Here is a 20,401-nt window from a genome sequence, read left to right as displayed (position 1 = left end):
GCCTGCAAACCCCTGAATCCCATTAGTGATTTCTTTAAAAATCTGTAATAGAACTTATGAAAATCTCTTGGAGGTGGCTCCAAATAGTTTATATACAATCATCTCCAAATATCTGGCGGAAAAGCAATTCACAAAAACGTTTATCCTAACTTACTGGCACACTTATTTTAGTAAGATAAGAACTACTAAGACATCATTCACCTGTTAATTTTCCAAGTTTTCACTACAAAGAACTTAACCCAAGGTATACTTTTGGTGTCAACATTTCATTTAACAATGCGCCAACTGTGGTGAAGCTAGTTCTCATACATCGTTGACAGGGCTATAATGTGAAACAACCCTTTTGCAGGGAACCTGGACAGTATTTACCAATTGAAAAGTATGTTTTCTGACACAGGAAATCTACGAATGTACTGAACAGATATATACGAAATTATTGTAGTAGACCATTACAAGGACATTCACTGCAGCACCATTTACATTTGCAAGGCTGGAAACAATGTGAATGTCCAAAAGCAACCAACTTTTTTTCCATAAATCATGAGTACAATGTGATGCAGTCATTCGAATGAGGTATCTCAATGCCTGATATACAATGACCCATTTAAACTAAGTATCTAATACACAATGATGTGTAAAATCTCTCTGGAATATACTTACAGTGAGCATTCCCAGTAAAGGGGACCGCTAATGGTTCACTATGTGACATGTACTACTGACAATGCATTTAATTATTCCTCTCCACTCCTGCCACTGACCTGGGGGGATGGGGGGATGTTTTACCTCAGCCTAAGGATTATTCTGACACATTCGGCCTTATTTGGTCATACAACCCAAAAACCTGCATGCTAGAGGATGATCCATAATTAGACCTTGTATTAAATATACTGGTGCTTTAATAATTAAAGTACTATGTTGCTACCTGGTTTAGAAGACAGGATACTTGGACTACTTATACTTTCTGTTCTTCACAACCAGGTTATAGGTACATTTTCTCCCCCTAGAAACATACATCATTCTTGGGAAACAGACGAGTTATGGAAGAAAAAAAAGGGGGGGATCTTTTCACATTCAGGCAAACAATATCGTCAATGTGTTTAGACTAGAGATTTTATTTTAGAAGGATAAAGGATGGAGGCGCAATAATATTTGGCATTTTTAATTTAGGTTTGTTTTATTTAAGTTTAATGTTAATCCATGCTGTGTTTCAGTAAGAACAATACAGATTCTGTATCTGTGGCTCCAGTCAGATATCCAGTAGTACAAATTAGCTTCAAGTTACACATACTGAACAAAAGAGGTTGAGCGAGCGAAGGAGGGGAGGAGGGGCCTGGGGGGAGAGGGAAGAAGAAGAAACAAAGAATTGAACACGCATGCAGGCTTTTCCATACCACCTTCAATGCTACCTGCTTCAGAGGGACAGTAAAAGTAGGCAAGAATGAGCAGCCACGGATTGTTGAACTGTTACCAGCACCACGCTTTTCAGCAACACTTCAGCAGAGTTTGAAACACTTTTTACAGCAAAATCATTATAACAAACTCCCCAAACAACCTTTTTTAACCACCTCAAGCTAACACCCAATTAATTTTAAATATTGGTATAAAATTCAATTTAAACAATTAGAAAAAGGAAAAATGATACCATATACGCCTCTATAGTGTGATTAATCTTTCTCTTAGATGCTTGCATCACCTAGAAGTCTAATGGTTTCGAATGTAATCCATTTCTAATGGTGATCTTGCCACATTTGGCAGGAGACAATACAGTAATGCTGAAAAAGCCTCTATGCAGTCCTGTTAGTGTCTTAAAGAACCTAAAAGCTGGGACCAGTAAAATCCACAGAAATTCACTCTTGCCTTTAAGAACTTTTGAAAACTGTTTAAAAAAAAAAAAAAACCAACAGGGCAGGAACCTAAATTCTGAGACCAAATGTAAAAGTCAGATTTTGTGGTTCTCAGTGACAATGGGGGAATTTCCAAGAGGGGTGGGATGGGAAGGTGTAGGGTGGTCAGAGATGGTTTCTCTTGTTGGCTTTTATGTCTCACTGATTTTCATCTTCCACATCCTGCAGCGCTTCTTTATTCTGCTCTTCACCTGCAAATAAAAATGACAGTAAATTATTTCATAACAATTAAATTAGGCTGCTGTGGTCACTAAGGTATCATTCCAAGCATAAAGATTCCTTAACACTTGCTACAATTGGTTTAAACACAGACAAGCAAAGGATTTCTACCACCCTTGACATCTGAGATGCCTAAACCAAGAGGTGCTGCTGGATCAAGGTCCTGAATAATCAACAGGATTGGGAGGAAAAAAAAAAAAAAACTCAATGTTTTTATGCTAAATAAGCTCTTAAACAGCCAAGGTAACCATATTATTTAAATGATTTTCAAGCTTTCATGTATATCTTGAGTCAAAATACTCTTTCTCAATAACCTCTTCAAGAACCAAGAGTAATTTTTTGCAAAACCTAATTTATCCACAGGCTCTATATTAGAAAGGTTTCAGTAAGAGAAATGAGCAGCAAAATGCTTCAAAGGAGTTCTATAGTTTTGGAATGAGGGTTCTGGTTTTGTAAATGAGTATTTTATATGTTGTATTATGGACAGTCACACCAAACCATAAACCAGATTTCACTCCAGAGTGACACAGCATGCTCAAAGTAAACCAGACCACTGAGGTTATTAAAGAAGGGCATTTGGACCAGTTCTCTCATGCCATTTTTCTTTTCCCTTTGAACATGATGATTAGCCTGAGGAGTTTCAACTGCACTATGACATGCAACAGAAAGCCAGCCTATTCACTGGAGAGTCATCTACCTATTAAAAGCATTAAATAAGTCAGCCATAATAAAGAAGCATGCAGGCTTTTGCTAAAAACAGTAGAAGTTACATTCTTTTGTGCTTTAACAAACCACTTATAATTCTTACGTATAGGTTTGATCAAAAATAAAAAATTAACTAACCCAATAATCATGACAGTTCAGACAACCCATCCATTCATACTGCTTGTTAAATTACTTAATTAGAATGGACAAATGACACTAAGACCGGCTGCCTAGAGACATAAAGCATTTACTGAGGAATGCTGTTAAAACAGTCTTAAAGACCTTGATATTATCTGATAAATGCTGTCACCGCAACAATGGTTAAGATAGTTTTAGTCATTATAACACTTCTTTGGTGATAAAAATATTTAACATTAATTATGTGACTCTAAAAAAGTACTTAAAATAAAGATCTTGGATTCATATTTAGAAAAAGACATGCAAAGAAAGACAAAAATAACCATTTACGAGGGAAGAAATGATAGACCACCGAATTGTTCCCCCAAAGAACAATAATGTATTCAAACTTAGGAAATGATAGCAACATTCACTCATTTTTTACAGCAATACACTGCCAAAACACGGTTAACATACAACAAAAGAGCACACTCTAATTTACTCATAAGCAACTATTAGATTTGCCAAAAGTTCCAAATAACTTTGGCATAAAAATAGTCAGATAAGTCACACCCAACCAGAGGTAGAAAGGGTAGTAGATCATAAATTTCTTAGAAGGTTTCCCATCCTGGAATGAACAGGCAGTTTTTTTAAGCAACAGGATGATGATATGCAGGCATGATTAGTGAAGAACCAAAACTAAAAGCAGAATTCACTGTGCCATGATAATGACTTACAAAGTAGAGTTTTTAGGAAAGGAAGAGTTGGATTTTCCTTTAGGAATCTATATTGCAAGGAGAAAGGGAGGGAGAACAATCATATGAAAGCAACATTACAAGAAAAATAAACCAAGAGCAGGACAGAGGAAAAACATCAATGACCTAGGGAAGTCAAGATTTTGGTCTTTTTATTTTGTATAAACTTCACTCTAAGAAATAATCTGTTCCTTTTTAAGAGGACAAAATAATATCCTCTTAAAAGATACACAGAAAGGGGGGGAGTTTCCTCAGATATGTACTTCTTTGCCCACTGTTTCTAGACTTTGGAGGGGAAGGGACAGAGAGAACACACTTCTTCTCAAAGGACTTGTGTTTTAAACAGCCCTCTGATCACGGGTTAAGAAGGGCAGGCTGAAATCGTTTGACAAGAAAAAGCACTGGTCCTCTTAAAGAATTATGCTCCAACACACCCAGACAGACATTAACATATCCTGCAGTTTAAAAAAGCGAACTTGTGTAAGTAAAACTTGTGAACTACATACTCTTCTTCCTTTAGAAACCCTCAATTCAAATGTTTTTGCACACCATTTTTCATATGAAGTAAATAAAAAGGGAGAAAACCATCTAAATCCTTAAAAACTAAACCCAAACTACATCTTAGCCAATTTCATGAGCAAAATTCTTCCACATTAAGCATTGATTCTAAGTCACAAAACCAATTTAATAAAACATAATACTCTACGTTTTAGTAAAACTGGCAATTTCCTAATACCCACAACAATTTATAAATACAGTGTTTGTTATTTTACTAAAATCTCAATAGACTACTTGCATTTTTCATGTTAAACTATGTTTCATAATTCCAAATATTTTGTGACAGCTCTCAAATCAGTCTATTTCAACCAAATTAAATTAGCTGGTCAATTTACAAAGTAATAAGAAATTGATATTTGATACAACATTGTAAGATGATTATAAATCAATAAAAAATGTTAAAAAAAATTGATGCAAGTAAATTTCACTAAATTTTTAAAAAATGTTTTAGGATTAAAGAGAAATCTACCCTAAAATGTAATAAAACATCTTTGTACAAAGAACCGTTCCAACTATGAAAACACAGGCAGTTTAAAGACATCCAATTTTTAAATGATCCATTAACTAAGAAAAAGAGTATCTGGTTTCTGTACAAAATTGGAGTGACAAGTATTATAAGGCTACTTCAATTAATCAATTCTTGATTATGAGTGATAATAAAAAATAAACTTTATTTTTATTTTAATTTTATAATCTAGAAAGTTAGGTATCTAAGAACGGGCTTTTCAACCGACCACCTTTTTGTTATTTTTACCCTCCAAAAAAAAAAACGTCCCCAGAAGTCAGAGGGGTATATAGCTAGGTCAATATCGCTTACCAAACTCTCCACATGATTTCCTTTTATCCCCTCAAACAGGCAGAGAGATAATAGTCTTCTCTGAACTGGGGGTGACTATGAAGAGTCCATAGCCGTTTAGATAGTCTTCTTAGTAGTTATTGTTAGAAAACAACAGAATTTAAAGCTGGAAGGAACCTTAAGTCATTAGTTCAGAGATAGTTAAATTGGTTTTGAGTTCCACAGACTGGTCATGGCTGCCTGAAGCTCTGTACTGAAAAGTAATCTGTGGCTCCGATTGGCTTTGTTGAAAGTGTACAAGGTCACATGTGCCACATATTTCAAGCCAATCCTAGTCAAGTACCTAGAAAGTTCACAGAGCTAGCGTGCTTTAGAAGCTGAGTCACCTAATTCTCACTCGAGCACCATAAACCAACTAAGTCTAAAATCTGATTCTATCCTTCAAATGACAACCTACATTCTGATACCTATTTTCAGAGGCACTTTCAAAAAGTATAACGCTTCCAGAGACAGTACAACATGTTGGTCTGACCAACAGAAACCTCAAGTAATGCAACATATGCTTCAGTTTGGGTAATATTCTTCAAAGATCTACACCTAATAGTGACAACAATCTTTGCTTCTACTACCCATATCACCACCACCAATTAAAAACTCAGTCTCATAATACTCTGTCACACCGGTTGGTGTCCATCTCCCTGTTCCTCCCCTCTTCAATGATCTATCATGGATAAAAAAAGAATCTTTGGAAATGGGCAAAATAAAATCTCTCTTAAAATCAAGAAATGTGACAAATTTGGCCTGGAATAAATTTTAAGCAACGACCCCACCCTCATTCACAAGATTAAATTCTGTAAAACAGTAACTATTTACAATTGAAACTCCTGAAAAACAAAGAGAGGCACTTTCAAAAAGTATAATGCTTCCAAAGACAGTACAACATATACCAAATCTCTTAAATAAGGACCTATGGGCAGGACATTCCATTTGTTGTATAGAATACAGAGGGAAACTAGTTCCTTTATAAAGATTTTCACACACAGAAAAGATGCTTCTTAAATATCTACTGGTACTATCTAGTTTTAACCTGAGGATTACCACTAGCCAAAGCAGTCATCATGACATTCAAATACAATTAATTTTACACCTCTAAAATTGAATCTGAGAAAGATAATATGAACTGCTCTAAGACTTTCAAAACAGTGTGAGAGAAGAGGTAAACTAAGTTTAGCAATCATTATTAGAGGCAAAACCTCAGATCTGATTATTAACAAAAGATTCCCTTTCCCAAACAAATCTTTTTCATCTTCTCGCCCAAAATCGAAGACTGTACTTTATTATTTCCTATAAAGGCAGTAATTTAATTGTTAGTTTGGAGGATAGGATACTTTGGAGGTTAAGTCTAAATTGCAGCTTAATGTAAAGAAATACCAAGGAATTTCGAAGAGTAAACACATCTGACAACTGAAAAAGACACATTTAACTTCAGTTCCCTTACCATCACCCTGCATGTCTGAAGTCCATAGTGTCAGGTTATCACGTAACAACTGCATGATAAGTGTAGAGTCCTTATAGCTTTCTTCACTCAGCGTATCCAGTTCTGCAATTGCATCATCAAAAGCTGCTTTTGCCAACCTACAAGTATTTACATAAATGTATTACAAAAATAAACTAAACAAGTCCAAACACAGAATTAGAAATGACTTAAGTTAAATTTCAGTCTTTTCTTCAGTTATCACACAGAATTTTAACAGTGACCCTTGAATGCTTGCATTTAGGAACTGAAATAAAGGAAAAGCTGATGTAACTGATGAAAATTAACTTTCTTCTAAAATTTTGTAATCTAGAAACCTTGGAACTAGTGCAATTTCTGAAGCACCACTTACATCCTTTCCACAGGCAGACCAATTTGCATCCTAAATCCACCACCAAAATATATGCATAATAAAGGTATTTCCAAGTTCTAGTCAACAGATCACTTATTCAATAAAGTTTTAATGTAAAAAGAGAAAACTGTGAGACAGGATCTCACAGTTTAATTCAACAGAACTTAACAGCAAGTAAGAAAAAAAGTAATATAGAACCCATGGAAATGTAATCATACAAGCTATTTACTAAATTAAAAGAAACAAAATCCATACTCATTCATCTACACCAAGTGAGGCTGGACAAAGGTGGGGAAACGAAAGAGACACAATCTGAGTCCACAATGAACTTTTAAAACATCTAATAGAAGGACTGCCACACAAAAAACTAATATAAAAGAAGGATGACATGCTATTCTTGAGAAAGTGCTTTGGGGACTCAAGAGGAGGAGCAAATGGAGACGTCATATTTGAACTAATTAAAGTAAAAGCATGGAAGTGACTTGAGGTGAAGCTACGCGTGGGACAGCCAGACTAGAGAATGGCAATGAAAGATTCAACCAATACATCAACTGAATAGCTACAGCTTCTTTAGTTAAGACATTACCTGTTTGGACAAATTCAACTAGTCATTTAGAATGTTTTTAGATAATACTAGTTTCCACTCAAATGAATATACCTCACATCATAAAAATCTCTCCTTTCATAGAATATCTGATTCCTACATATTCAATACTGAAGTTACAAAGAACAAATATATTATTCCTAACATACAAGGTACCCAAAAACAGGCAATTCATAAGACAGAAAGTGGAGATTGCCAAGGACTGAGGCAGAGGGGAATGGAATATGGAGTTACTATTTAGTAGCTGGTTTGTTTCAGCTGATGAAAGTGTTTTAGAAATAGTAGTGAGAGTTGCACAATATTGTGGGTATACCTAATGCCTCTGAATTGCACATTAAAAAACGGTTAGAATGATAAACTTCATGTTACATGTATTTAAAAAGTAAAAAGCTACGTACATAAAAGATATATCTTATATATCTATCAAAAATTGGGAACAATCTGAAGTATAAAAATGGAATATTTTTACATAAGTCAAGGATGGAAAACTTTATAATAGAAAATAAAAAATGATAATGTACACTAAAAGCATAACTATATTAAAAACATGCCTACAAAGACTGAAAGCTGATATACAAAACTGAAGATAATTCTATTATGAAAATTCCTCTCATTCATTTCTCCTACTCTAACAAGATTCTTTTCAATCTACCAATCAAATTTTCCCCCATCAACCTACTTATCCTAACTGCTATCCTAATGATCTGAGATATGTCTGTCTATGATCCAAAACAGTTTCATTAAGAGCCAAAATAAATTCTTTATCACATAACCGAGACAAGGCAGTCTCAGGGAACAAGACAGACAAACAAGTAGTTATTCTCTTTTGTAACCTCTTTCACTTCCAGTGAGAGCTTTTGTTCTCTTCTATGACTTACCTGCAGGCACGGTCAGGGGAATTAAGAATTTCATAGTAGAATACAGAAAAATTGAGAGCAAGACCTAAGCGAATGGGATGTGTTGGTGGAAGTTCTGTCATAGCAATATCACTAGCAGCTTTATAAGCCACCAGGCTGTTCTCCGCAGCCTCCTTCCTGTCGTTTCCTGTGGCAAATTCAGCCAGATACCTGTGGTAGTCCCCTTTCCTAAAACAAAACAAGACAAAACAAAAATAGAATTAGGAATGTTTCTTAAACTGTTACATTTTTCTATATTATATAAAATCAAATATGCAACAAAAACACATAAATTAACTTTTTTTCAATATTTCAATTATTTCCCAATAATTTCAAAAAGTCTCTTTCAGGAATGACTGACATCTAGTTAGTTTTCCTCCTTAGAGATTTCACATTGCCAAATATAAGCAAAATCCTCAAGTAATTAACTTAGATGCTCAAAAATCAGTAAATTTATTACTTGATAGACCAGAATTAAACATGAAAGTGGTTCCAAAGAATGGCACAACAGTTTGTTAATCATGAAATAAAAACTTTTTCTATATAAAATATTAAGACTGAACTGTGTAAAGCACTGCTTGTAGCTAGGGGGGCAGCCCCTCACAAGCAAATGAATTTAAGTAAGTAAAGTAAAACCTAGCACACTTTTACAGTAATAGTCTGACCACCTTAAAAGCAGTAACATTGATTCTTCTCATGCAGTGAATTTGCAAATGATTATTCAAAAGTTAATTTTAGTTTTGAGAATGACTCCTCCCATGTATCCATTAAATAAAATACTGAAAACCTACATAGAAAAAGCAGTGATTCTAAGAGGGCCAACATTTAATCTGACATTTTCCCTTCTAGTATAGAACCTACATTTTATAATAGAAAACCTTGGACTCGCCAGTGTTAGCTGCTGGAATGAGGTGTTTGTCCAGTACATCCAGAATGTCACAACAGATTAACTTTAGCTCAGTCTCAACCTATAAAGAAAAGTCGAAAACTGTTTAAATCTAAGAAATTATACAAACTTTCAAACATTCTATTTCCAGTTAGGGGGAAGAGAACCATATTAAACAGAACATACACATTTCTCTCCAAACCCCCATTCCCCACTCTTGATACAAAAGAAAAATTGTCTCCAGGTTATAAAAATTATTTTTCTATGTGACATTACCTAAGTGCTTTAAAAAGGAAGGGTGCATGCGGCCCATGATTTAAAAAACAACACAGCCAACAGGACATTCAAAACATGTATGTTCTATTGTATGGAATTAGATCTCAATAAAGTTAATTAGAGAACTGTCAGAGAAAAAGAGGGCAACAGGAAGATACTATTTTAAAAGAATCAGGCAAATATGAAAATAAACGTTTTAAAAGGTTATTTTTGAAAGAGGAAATCATTAAAATTTTAAAATATAGGCTAAAGAGAAAAAGGGAGGGTGCGGGGAAGGTGTAGAGCTTAGTGGTTTTTAGCATGCACAAGGTCCTGGGTTCAATCCCCAGTACCTCCATTAAAAACAAAAATAAGAATAATTAATTATAATTATAAATAATAAATAAACCTAATTACCCCTGCTTCACCCTGCCCCCTAAAATCTCATAGGTCAGCTACAAAACACCAATTACTACTAAGTTTTAGTTTCTTTAATGAAGTAGCAACTGTTGCCTCCATTTACATGGGAGAGCAAAGATTACTATATTGGCCCAAAGATCACTAACTTAAAGAACTTAGAGGCAGACTAAGGACTTGAATCCAGGAAGGTTGCATCGCTAGGGTCAGAGTTTGTAAGGGATGGAATAAAAATTCAAACCCAGGTTGTTTGCCTCCAAAGCTCACATTCCTAACCACTACTATGCTCAACAGCCAATCACTTTAAAGGCAGAGCTCTATAGCCAGTTATGGCACCCAAAATCTGTAGACTAAAGTATCACCACTCATCTCAATTTATCATGCCAAAAATATATACCACCCCTAAACACACATACACATTCTGCTCTCCATTTTATATTAATTCAATGACACTGTTCGACCTTTCTAAATTCTTTCCATGCCCTCTGGAACCTCCTTGCCACAGTAAATAATTCTCCCACTCTTTCATCTCTTAAAATCTTGTCCTGATTCTAAGTAAAACTAGCTCTCTCCTGCATGAACTATCTTCCGTGTGACTTTTCAAGTAGAGACAGACTGCTCTAAGGGAAGGACAATTTCTGAACTCTTAACTCCTCACTGACTCAGTATGAGTGCTAATACTCCAAAACCCTTCCTCCCTGGAAGCTCAGCCTCTACACTTTCTCAATTTCTGTCATAAACAGATCTCTGTAGGCCCTTTCACTACATTCACGAGTAGCTACAGCCTGTCTCTCCAATTCCTGGTAACATCCCAAGGTATAATAAAATTCCTTTCAACAAAGTTCCTTGATCTCAACTCCATGACCCTTACTTGTCAATACTCCTGTGCTACTGGAAGTCCTAAATTCTAGTATTTAACTACTAAATTATAACTTCCTTTTTGTGCCTGCTTCTGTAATTTCCTTCACTGTATTTTTTTTTAACTTCATTTACAATGTTGTTTCCCTTACTGTACTGTGTTTACATGAGATGTATATATCTCTGTTTCACTAGGATCAGTTTCTCAACAGAAGCCCTAGTGACATTTTGGGCAACATACTTGTTATTGAGCGGCACTATTCAATGCATAAGATGTTTAGCAGTATCCTTGTCTCTACCTACTAAATACCAAATAGCACCCTCAAGTTGTGACAAATCAAAAATGTCTCCAGACACTGCCAAATGTCCTCTGAGGAGCAGTATCACCTCTGGTTGAAAACCACTGCATTAGATCAAATTTTTTTGACTAAAACCCACAATAGGAAAGACAACATAGACACATATTTTGTCTGAAACAATCTTATGAAATAATGTTCAATGCCTTCTGCTTTTTTTCTGTCCTATTCATTAAACAATGACTAGACTAACCCTCCATAAAGATAGTAACTTTACCTGTCCCATCTTTGCACTCACAGTATTTATCAAGTTGTGTGATACAGAAGAGGCACACAAATATTTGCTAAATTGTTCTGAATGGTATAATTTCAAGTCACTCAAGGAAGTATTTTGCAGTTACCACAATAAAAACAAAGATTAAATTAGTTCTCTGTTTGTCCAGTGCCCAAAGTTGAACACTGCTCTCTGTAGCTTCTAAGGAAGAAAGTTGATCTCCTCTGTCCTGAAATACTGTATAGCTTCTAATTCCTAATCCAGGTGAGTAAAAGATGCAAATCCATTAAAATATAAATACATGTTACACAGGTATACAACACGTGTACTAGGCTATAATCTAAATAGCCAACACATAAGACTCCATTCTTTGTTGTCTAGAATATGACAATCTCACCATTTGCCGATATTCCCGAATCATTTTTAGTTTGTCTTCTCCTCCCTTGTTTTCTTCTTTCTGTTCAATGCTGCTGATTATTCTCCAGGAAGCTCTTCTAGCTCCAATCACATTTTTATATGCAACAGATAGAAGGTTCCTTTCTTCAACTGTCAACTCCACATCCATCCCTGCTACTTTCTTCATTGATTCCACCATTTCTATAAGGGAAAAGTAAAATGAGACCTTACAAACTAAGTTTTGTTAAGACATCCCTATCATAGTAGGTCTTTTTTCAGACAAGCTAATGTAAAAAAAAGACAAAAAAATTTTTTAAGCAAAAATAACTTTACAATCATCAAAACTAATGTGAATCAAAAACTAAAAACATGGAAAATAAAGTTTAAGAGCCTAGAACAAGAGGATCTGGAATGTAAGTTGTATGGAACCAGAATGACTACATAGTACCAAGTATAATTTAGTATAGCTTGGAGATATCTGTCATATTAAGTACGAGAAACAGGAACGCACATCTACCCATTTCCCAGTAAAATAATTGAGCTGGCAGTTTAACACAAAAATTTTAAACTTACAGGCTCTAAAATGTATTTTCTTACAAATAAATTATTCCCCAAATAAATACAAATAAACTGAATTTCCTCAAAACAAAAACAAAAACAGGGAGGAAAGGGGATTCACCCATACAGCAAACATATACTGAGCATTTCGTTAGTCAAACACACACCAAACTTAGAAGCACAAACCTCCTTTAGAAGGCACTGTCCACCTATGAATTCATTCACTGGCAAAACTGCATGTTTCTATTTGTTACCACCAGATGGCGAGCAAAGAAAGGGGCCCAGATAAATCTTGGGAGATACCAAGTATAGGAAATGTAGGCAATACATGTGAATGCAAAGAACCAAAAACAGCTCAATAAACACTAACTAAATAAATAATGAAAACTATGCTTTCAGAAAAGACTAATGCCATATTACTATGTAGCTCTCCAACTTTACTGAGTCAGAATCTTTAGTGATGAGACCCAAGGATCTGTGTTTTAACAATCATGCTTAGCAAACATTAACACTAAGCATAAACATACTTTAAGGTATGACTTTATGAACCACTGCTTAAAGACATGCTAAATTATGTATAATTCCAGGAAAACACATTTCAAAAAAGTATCCTCATATAAATAAATGAGTATCCTTATATAAATAAATTAGTATCCTTATATAAATAAATGAGTAAATAAACCTAATTAACTCCTCTCACTTAAAAAAAACAAAACATAAAGAAGTACGGGGGGAGGTATAGCTCAGTGGTAGCATGCCTAGCATGCACAAGGTCCTGGGTTCAATTCCTAGTACTCCCTGTTAAACAAACCAACCAACCTAAGTAACTCCCCTCATTTAAAAAAAATTATCCTTTCAGCAATCCTTTCAGGAATATCAGGAAGTTAATGTAAACATTAAGATGGTATGGTCTTGAGAAAACAGTTCAGTAGTTTTTTATAGAGTTGAACACCCAAAGATTCAGCAAGCCCACTACTAGGGACATTCAGGACATTTGGGGAAAGGGTGTAACAGAAGTGTTCTACTGTGGTGGCAACACAGCTGAAATGTAGTTACCGAAACAATGAACTGTATGTGAAAAGTGGTGTACTTTATATACTTTACCCCAATACAGCTGATTTTTAAAAATACAATTCTGAAGCATTTAAAAAAAGAAATATTAAGGCATATGGTACTAAGACTATTAATTGACTGGTGGGAGCCTGAAAACATTCATTTGAAACATCCAATTTTTTTTTTAACCATTGCCATGAAAAAAGGCTAAACTTAGTGGCAGAGGAGTAAGAGGATATTATTTCATACTCACTGCCATACTAGTTCTCAAAAACTAACAGCAAATTAAACATGCCTCAGAAGTGAAGTATTTCACTTTTATAAGCTGGTCCCAACAAAACAATTTAAAAAGTAACCTAGCTACACAAAAAAAAGACCATTAATTCTTCTAAATCATAGGGCTTTGCAACATTATATATGGAAAAACTATACCCAAATATTTAATAACATTAAGATTCAACAATATGCCTCTGGCTAGTACCCCAGGTGATTTAGATTTACTTCACTTTTCTATGCTTTAGAAATTTTCAACAATGAACATGTAATAATTTTATAATGTAAGGGGGGATATATTTAAAACATTAAATGACATTCTACTATCCCAGACTCAATTAAGTATACATAAGTATATAATTCCCTTCATTAAGAAAGCCACAAAACAATGCACAAAAAATTACAGTACTACAGCAGCAGTTATTATTAAATACCATACAACTCACCCATTTAAAAGTGTACAATTCAATGATTTTTAGTATATTCACAGAATTGTGCAACCATTACCATAATGCACTTTAGAACATTTTCCATCATTTGAAAAAATCTCAAGGGGAGGGTACAGCTCAAGTGGTAAAGTGCATGCTTAGCATGCACGGGGTGGTCCTGAGTTCAATCTCCAGTACCTCCTCTAAAAGTAAATAAACCTAATTACCTCCCTCCCCACCTCCAAAAAAAAATTAAAAGAAAAAGAAAATCTCCATATATCCATTAGCAGTCATTCCCCATTTAACCACAAATCCCTCAGCCCTAGGCAACCACCAATCTACTTTCCAATTCTATGGATTTACCTATTCTGGACATTTCATATAATATATTGCCCTTTTGTGACTCCTTTCATTTAGCATGTTTCAAAGTTCAGCCTTAGTGCAGCATCTATCAATACCCCACTTACTATAATGGACATACCATTTTATTTGTCCATCCATCAGTCAATGGACATTTGAGTTGACTCTCCAATTTTTGGCTGTTATGAATAATGCTGCTGTGAACATTCATGTAAGTATGCATTCAAGTCTCTTGAATATAAACTTAAGGAGTAGAACTGTAGGGTTAGGCCATGTAACTTTGTCTTTTTTTTTTTTTTTTTTTTTTTGAGGAGGGGTAATTAGGTTTATTTATTTTGACAGAGGTACTGGGGATTGAACCCAAGGACCTTGTGCATGCTAAGCACACTTTACCACTAAGCTATACTGTCCCCCTAAGGTCATGTAACTTTTTCGGAAGGAACTGCTAAACTTTTTCACAGGGGCTGCACCATTTTTATATTCCACCAGCAATGGAGAATTCTAATTTCTCCATACCTTCACTAACACTTACTAGTTTCTTTTTTTTAAAGTCATCCCAGTGAGTATGAAGTGGTATCTTATGATTTTGATTTGCATTTCCTTGACAGCTAATGATGTTGAGCATCTTTTCATGTGCTAATTGGCCATTTGTGTATGCTCTTAGGAAAGTATCTATTCAGATGCGTTGCCAATTTTTAAGCTGGATCATTTGCCTCTTTATTACTGGAGTTTTAGGAGTTACTTTTTTTTTTTTTTTTTTTTTTTTGGTAGGAGGTAATAAGGTTTTTAATTATTTTAATGGAGGTGCTGGGGATTGAGCCCAGAACCTTGTGTACGTTAGTAGGCATGTACTCTACCACTGAGCTATATCCCCCCACCCCAGGAGTTAGTTACTTTTAAAACCCCATCTACTCCTCACAGCCCTTCATCTTCAGAATTTCTCCATTCCTAAAGGTAACAGATTAAGGGATAGTAATAAAAGCATTAATGAGAAGAGGGAAAGAGCTTCATACTGTCCCAAAAGTTTTACAACCAGTGAGTGGTATCAGTTTGTACAAATTATGACTATAATGAAACTCTTACGATAACATTGGTGTCATCCTTATCCTTTTAACACCAGCAACAGGAACATCATTCTATAACGTACCCCAAAACTATGTGAAGGCTCTAATTTATTAAAAAAAAAAAAAAAAAAAAAAACTCTAGACTGGCCACATCCTTAAAACCTCCATCAGCAGAAGGTTAACACCAATTACAGTCATATAAACTTCTCAAACATAACTAGTATTTCATGAAATCATCTCTGCAGCATTTTATCAATGTGATCTCAGCACTTCTGGGATGGGGAAGGTTGTCAAATCTGTTTGCAGCAGATATGGTCACAATTTATGAACTAGAGAACTGCAACTCACGGTCAAATCACTATTTGTGGATGTACAGGCAGTTTGGTACATGAGGTTTAGGCAATAAAATATAATTTTAGGGATTTCTGATAGTTTGGGGACCAAGGGTAGCTGAATGAAAACCACTACTATTACAGAAACTCTGAAATATATAATCCTCACAACTCAAAGGTCATCTTAACCAAATGCTAATAAGCCTGTTTCATCCCAGGTCATTTCTCCTTCATTGTATTAATAGTCTAGTTAGACATCCATTACATTAAATCAGCTTGCCTCTATTTGTTAGTGACTATCCTGACAGAAGAAGAGTCAAATGTTTTTTCACCCCAACTTTAATTTAGCTTTGGTTCTTAGTTTTGCTCTTTGAACTATTTATACATTCATTCAATACTCAATTATAAATAAAACACCTCACGGCAGGCATTGCTCCAAATATCCTGCATGTATTAATGCATTTAATCTTCTAAATAGACCTCTGACATAGGTACCAGCCCCATTTTATACAAGGAAACCAAAAACTGTGGAGGTGAAACTTGCTCAAAATCACAAATTCAGTGGATTACAATAGGTACCGACTCCAGAATTGCGTGTTGATTTAATCATATTACATTAGATTTGAAGTCACCTGTAGGGGATCTTTTTGTTTGTTTTTACAAGAACAGATGCAAGATAAATGGCTTCAATGACAACAGAGACACAAGCTTAAAATATTAAAATGTGGTTCATTCCTGCTTAAAACACATCTTTTTCCACCTACAAGTTAACCCCTCAGATCTCCAAAAAACTTACTGCCAATGCCCAGTGGAGAGCAGATATTCCCACGCCACTAATAGCTCTATAACATCCCAGTAAACTTTTTCTCCCAAAGCTATCCCTACCAGCTGGTTAAACAGGTCTCTGCTGAGTTTCAACAGTCTTAACAAAATCTAAAGGGGTGCCATGTCTCCACCTATCAGACTGACTACAGGTTACCACAAGGCCCATTCCACAGTTCCTAATTAATGAGATCCAAGGTCAGGATGGAAGCACACTGTTCAGAATCAGTCAAGAGAAAATAAGCAGACTCTGCACTGACTGATAGGATTAACGAACCTCCTACCAAGGTATACAGGGTCGGAGTGGAGTGGCCAAAAAAAAAAAAAAAAGTACAGGGTCATAACCATAACTTTTAACACCTTCTAACATGGAAAAAAATGTCTGCCAGCTGTTACAACCCATAATCCCAACTTTAAAGACAAAAAACTGAAACTCAAAGTAACTTGCTTAAGGTCATACAGCTATTCAGTGGTAAAACCAGAATTCAAACCAATGTAACTTAAGTGCCTTAATTCCTTCTAAACTACCATATTCAACTAACTTTCCAAGTGGTGTGCTCACAGAAACAAATCCTTAAGTCCAAAAATACTGAAGGCAATCACCCCAAGGAAAGAGAAAGGTTACAGCATCAGACACTGCCTTCAAAAGGTCTGTCACTCAAGGTTCTGGCGAGATCTTGGCTTTGCCTTATGTAAAGGGTGATCAGTTGACCAATGATGACCTTTCCTCTTTGCCTAACTAGTCATCCCTCTGGATCAAACTCAAACATCTTACTCTGTGAAACTTTCCTGTGCTCTCCAACCCATGTGCATATTTCTCTGTATTGATCAGTGTTTTTCTTCCCATCAAATATTACCTTCCTAAAATGGCATAAACTGTGTCTTTTTCTATTCCCCAAAAAGGACAGTATCTAATGACATAAATGGCACACAAACATTTGATAAAAGAATGAAGAAAATAAGACAAATACAGAGATTGAAAAATATATTCTGCACTTGACTAAGTACATCACAAATAAATGAAATCTATTTAAGGATCCCCTCTAGATAGAACTAGAGATTCTAGTCTATTCTCAGCAATTTCAACAGGGCCTTTTTCTGCAGCCCATTCTATTTAGAAGAATATTTAGTTATATCCATAAAGAAGTCTGAGACCCAAAGAATCATCCTGAAGATCTGAGGTCTGTTTATTAAATATATAAAGGGGAATTCAGCATAGGTGTCCTATGTTATCAAACTTCAGCAAAGTGTCTATAGTACACTCTAATATTTCCAATTAACAAGACTATGGTATCTTAGGGACTTAATAGTATTAGGTCATCTAGTACTATATGATCTGATCTTGAATCCTGTATATGAAATGACTAATGGAGATCAATACCCTTTCATAATACAAAAGTCAAGGCATTTGGGGATATTCTGAGAACTTGGTACACTGTTGTCTAGAATTCTTACCAATTCACCTGCTTTAGATTATCAAAAAAAGACAAAGGGAATGCGAATGTGAAGGGTTATAATTTGTCTTTTATATGGAAATGTGATGATCGGTGTTTTAAAAAAAAAAAAGGATGGGGTGAAAAAAAAGCCCATCAAGCCAATCTATAACAAAGCAAAGCAAAGTGCTGTTTTTTAAAACTGTAGTATAGTTACTGAACAATATTATTAGTTACAGGTGAACAATATACTGATTCATATTTTTAAAGGTTACATTCCATTATTACTACAAAATATTGGCTATATTCCCCATGCTGTACAATACATCCTCGTAGCTGATTTTATACCTAATAGTTTATACCTCTTACTCCCCAACTCTTACATTGCCCCTTTCTCTGGTAACCACCAGTTTGTTCTGTCAGTCTGCTTCTTTATGTTCACTAGTTTGTTGTATTTTTTTAGATTTCACATGTGGTATCGTAACAGAATTTGTCTAAAACAAAGTGCCATTTTATACAATAACCAGATTTGATTCAAAATCAAAAGCCCCTTGGGACTCATTTAGAGCAAAGCAGTTAAGAAAATAACCTAGCTCTTTATCTATTTAAAAGACTAAGATGATCTACCACTTCACATCCATTAGGATGACCACTATCAAGAAATAAGAATACAGGTGTTAGCAAGGATGTGGAGTAACTAGACCCTGTGCCCTATGGGTGGGCATATAAAATGGTACAGCTGCTGTGTAAAACAGTATGGAGGTTCCTTGAAAAAATTATTTTAAACAGAATTTCCATATGACCCAACAATTCCACTTCTGAGTATATGTCAAAAAGAACTGAAAGCAGGGTCTTGAAGAGAGATATCTGGATACCTTCATAGCACACTAGTCACAACAGCTAAAACATGGACGCAACCAAGTGTCCATCGATGGATGAATGGATAAGCAAAATGTAGCGTATACATGCAGTGGAATATATTATTGGCTATAAAAAGTAAGGAAATTCTGAACAAAGTCCTACTGTATAGCCCAGGGAACTTTATTCAGTATCCTGTTAATAACCTACAATGAACAAGAATATATATGTGTAACTGAGTCACTATGCTGTACACCAAAAACTAACACAACGTTGTAAATCAACTATACTTCAACTAAAAATAAAATTTTTAATGGAGGTACTGGGGATTGAACCCAGCACCCTACACATGCTAAGCATGTGCTCTACAACTGAGCTATACCCACTCCCCCACCGAAAAAAATGTTTAATGAGGAAATTCTGCAATATGCTACAACATGGATGAATCAGTCACAAAAAGACAATACTTTACAATTTCACTTATATGATATCCTTATATTCGTCAAGCTCATAAAGAAAGTATAACAGTTTCCAGGGGCTGAGAGGAGAATGAGATGTTACTGTTTAATGGGACAGAGCTTCTGTGTTACAAGATGAAAAGAATTATAGAGATGGACAGGAGGAGTTGCAAAAAAAAATTGTGAACATACTTAACACCAGTGAAATATACTTTAAAATGGCCAAGATAGTAAATTTTGTTATGTGTATTTTAACACACACACACACAAGACTGAGATGAACTAAGTAGCTGTCCAAACTCTGTCTCCTTCACAATGAAAAGTAATCCAGATGACAGACATGATGATAATCTTCAGTTCCCTGGGGATTGTTGAAAAGACCTCCTCCAAAGACCCAACATGAGAAGAAACTGAAGACAATAAATTTATTTCTGGCATGCATAAAAGGCCAGCTTCCCAAATCACTATGTCAAATGGAAAGAATGCAGTTATCTCAGGGGTGACGCAGAACTATCACAGGAAAAGCGAAGGGGGGAGAGAAAGGTACCTCTGTAAATTGTAAAACTCTGTAAAATCCATCTGTTGTAATTATAAAAATTACCTTGTTAAAAATCTCTCTGGGCCAATTATTAGTTGTCAGGCATGGTTTTTTTTTTTTTAAACTGTTAGTTTGTGATCTATCAGAATATATTTTAAATGCATACATTTGGACTGACATATAGGGAAGTCTTCCCCCAAGATATAGTATTTCTACTAAATGAGAGCACTTTTTCAAAAGAGGAAGATCTATTGTTAAATTAGAAGTAGCAGTGAAAAGCTGTGCTTTTCATTAAAATGCCACTAGTTCCCTAACATTGAGTTTACTTTTTTTACCACATGACTATCTTATACTTTACAAAATAACTAAAAAGCTTGGAACAAAGATAAATACAATGAAAAG

At 35.1% G+C, this 20,401-nt stretch overlaps 1 protein-coding gene across 1 annotated transcript in view; it reads right to left on the bottom strand.

Annotated features, from left to right (window-relative positions):
• Positions 1-1,148: 1,148 nt before the first annotated feature.
• The window catches only part of YWHAE (tyrosine 3-monooxygenase/tryptophan 5-monooxygenase activation protein epsilon), a 36,833-nt gene continuing 17,580 nt past the window's right edge, over positions 1,149-20,401 (bottom strand). Inside the window, exons 2-6 of the mRNA XM_010978914.3 lie at positions 11,824-12,023; positions 9,302-9,408; positions 8,423-8,629; positions 6,553-6,689; positions 1,149-2,095 (exon numbers count right to left, since the gene is read on the bottom strand). Of these exons, the coding sequence (XP_010977216.1) occupies positions 2,043-2,095; positions 6,553-6,689; positions 8,423-8,629; positions 9,302-9,408; positions 11,824-12,023 (704 nt within the window). The 3' untranslated portion in view covers positions 1,149-2,042. The remainder of the gene's footprint in view (positions 2,096-6,552; positions 6,690-8,422; positions 8,630-9,301; positions 9,409-11,823; positions 12,024-20,401) is intronic.

Source organism: Camelus dromedarius, chromosome 16, assembly GCF_036321535.1.
Source record: "Camelus dromedarius isolate mCamDro1 chromosome 16, mCamDro1.pat, whole genome shotgun sequence".
Lineage (NCBI taxonomy): Eukaryota > Metazoa > Chordata > Mammalia > Artiodactyla > Camelidae > Camelus > Camelus dromedarius.
Note: the sequence above shows the minus strand (reverse complement) of the source record. Positions and strands in the feature narration are given on the sequence as shown.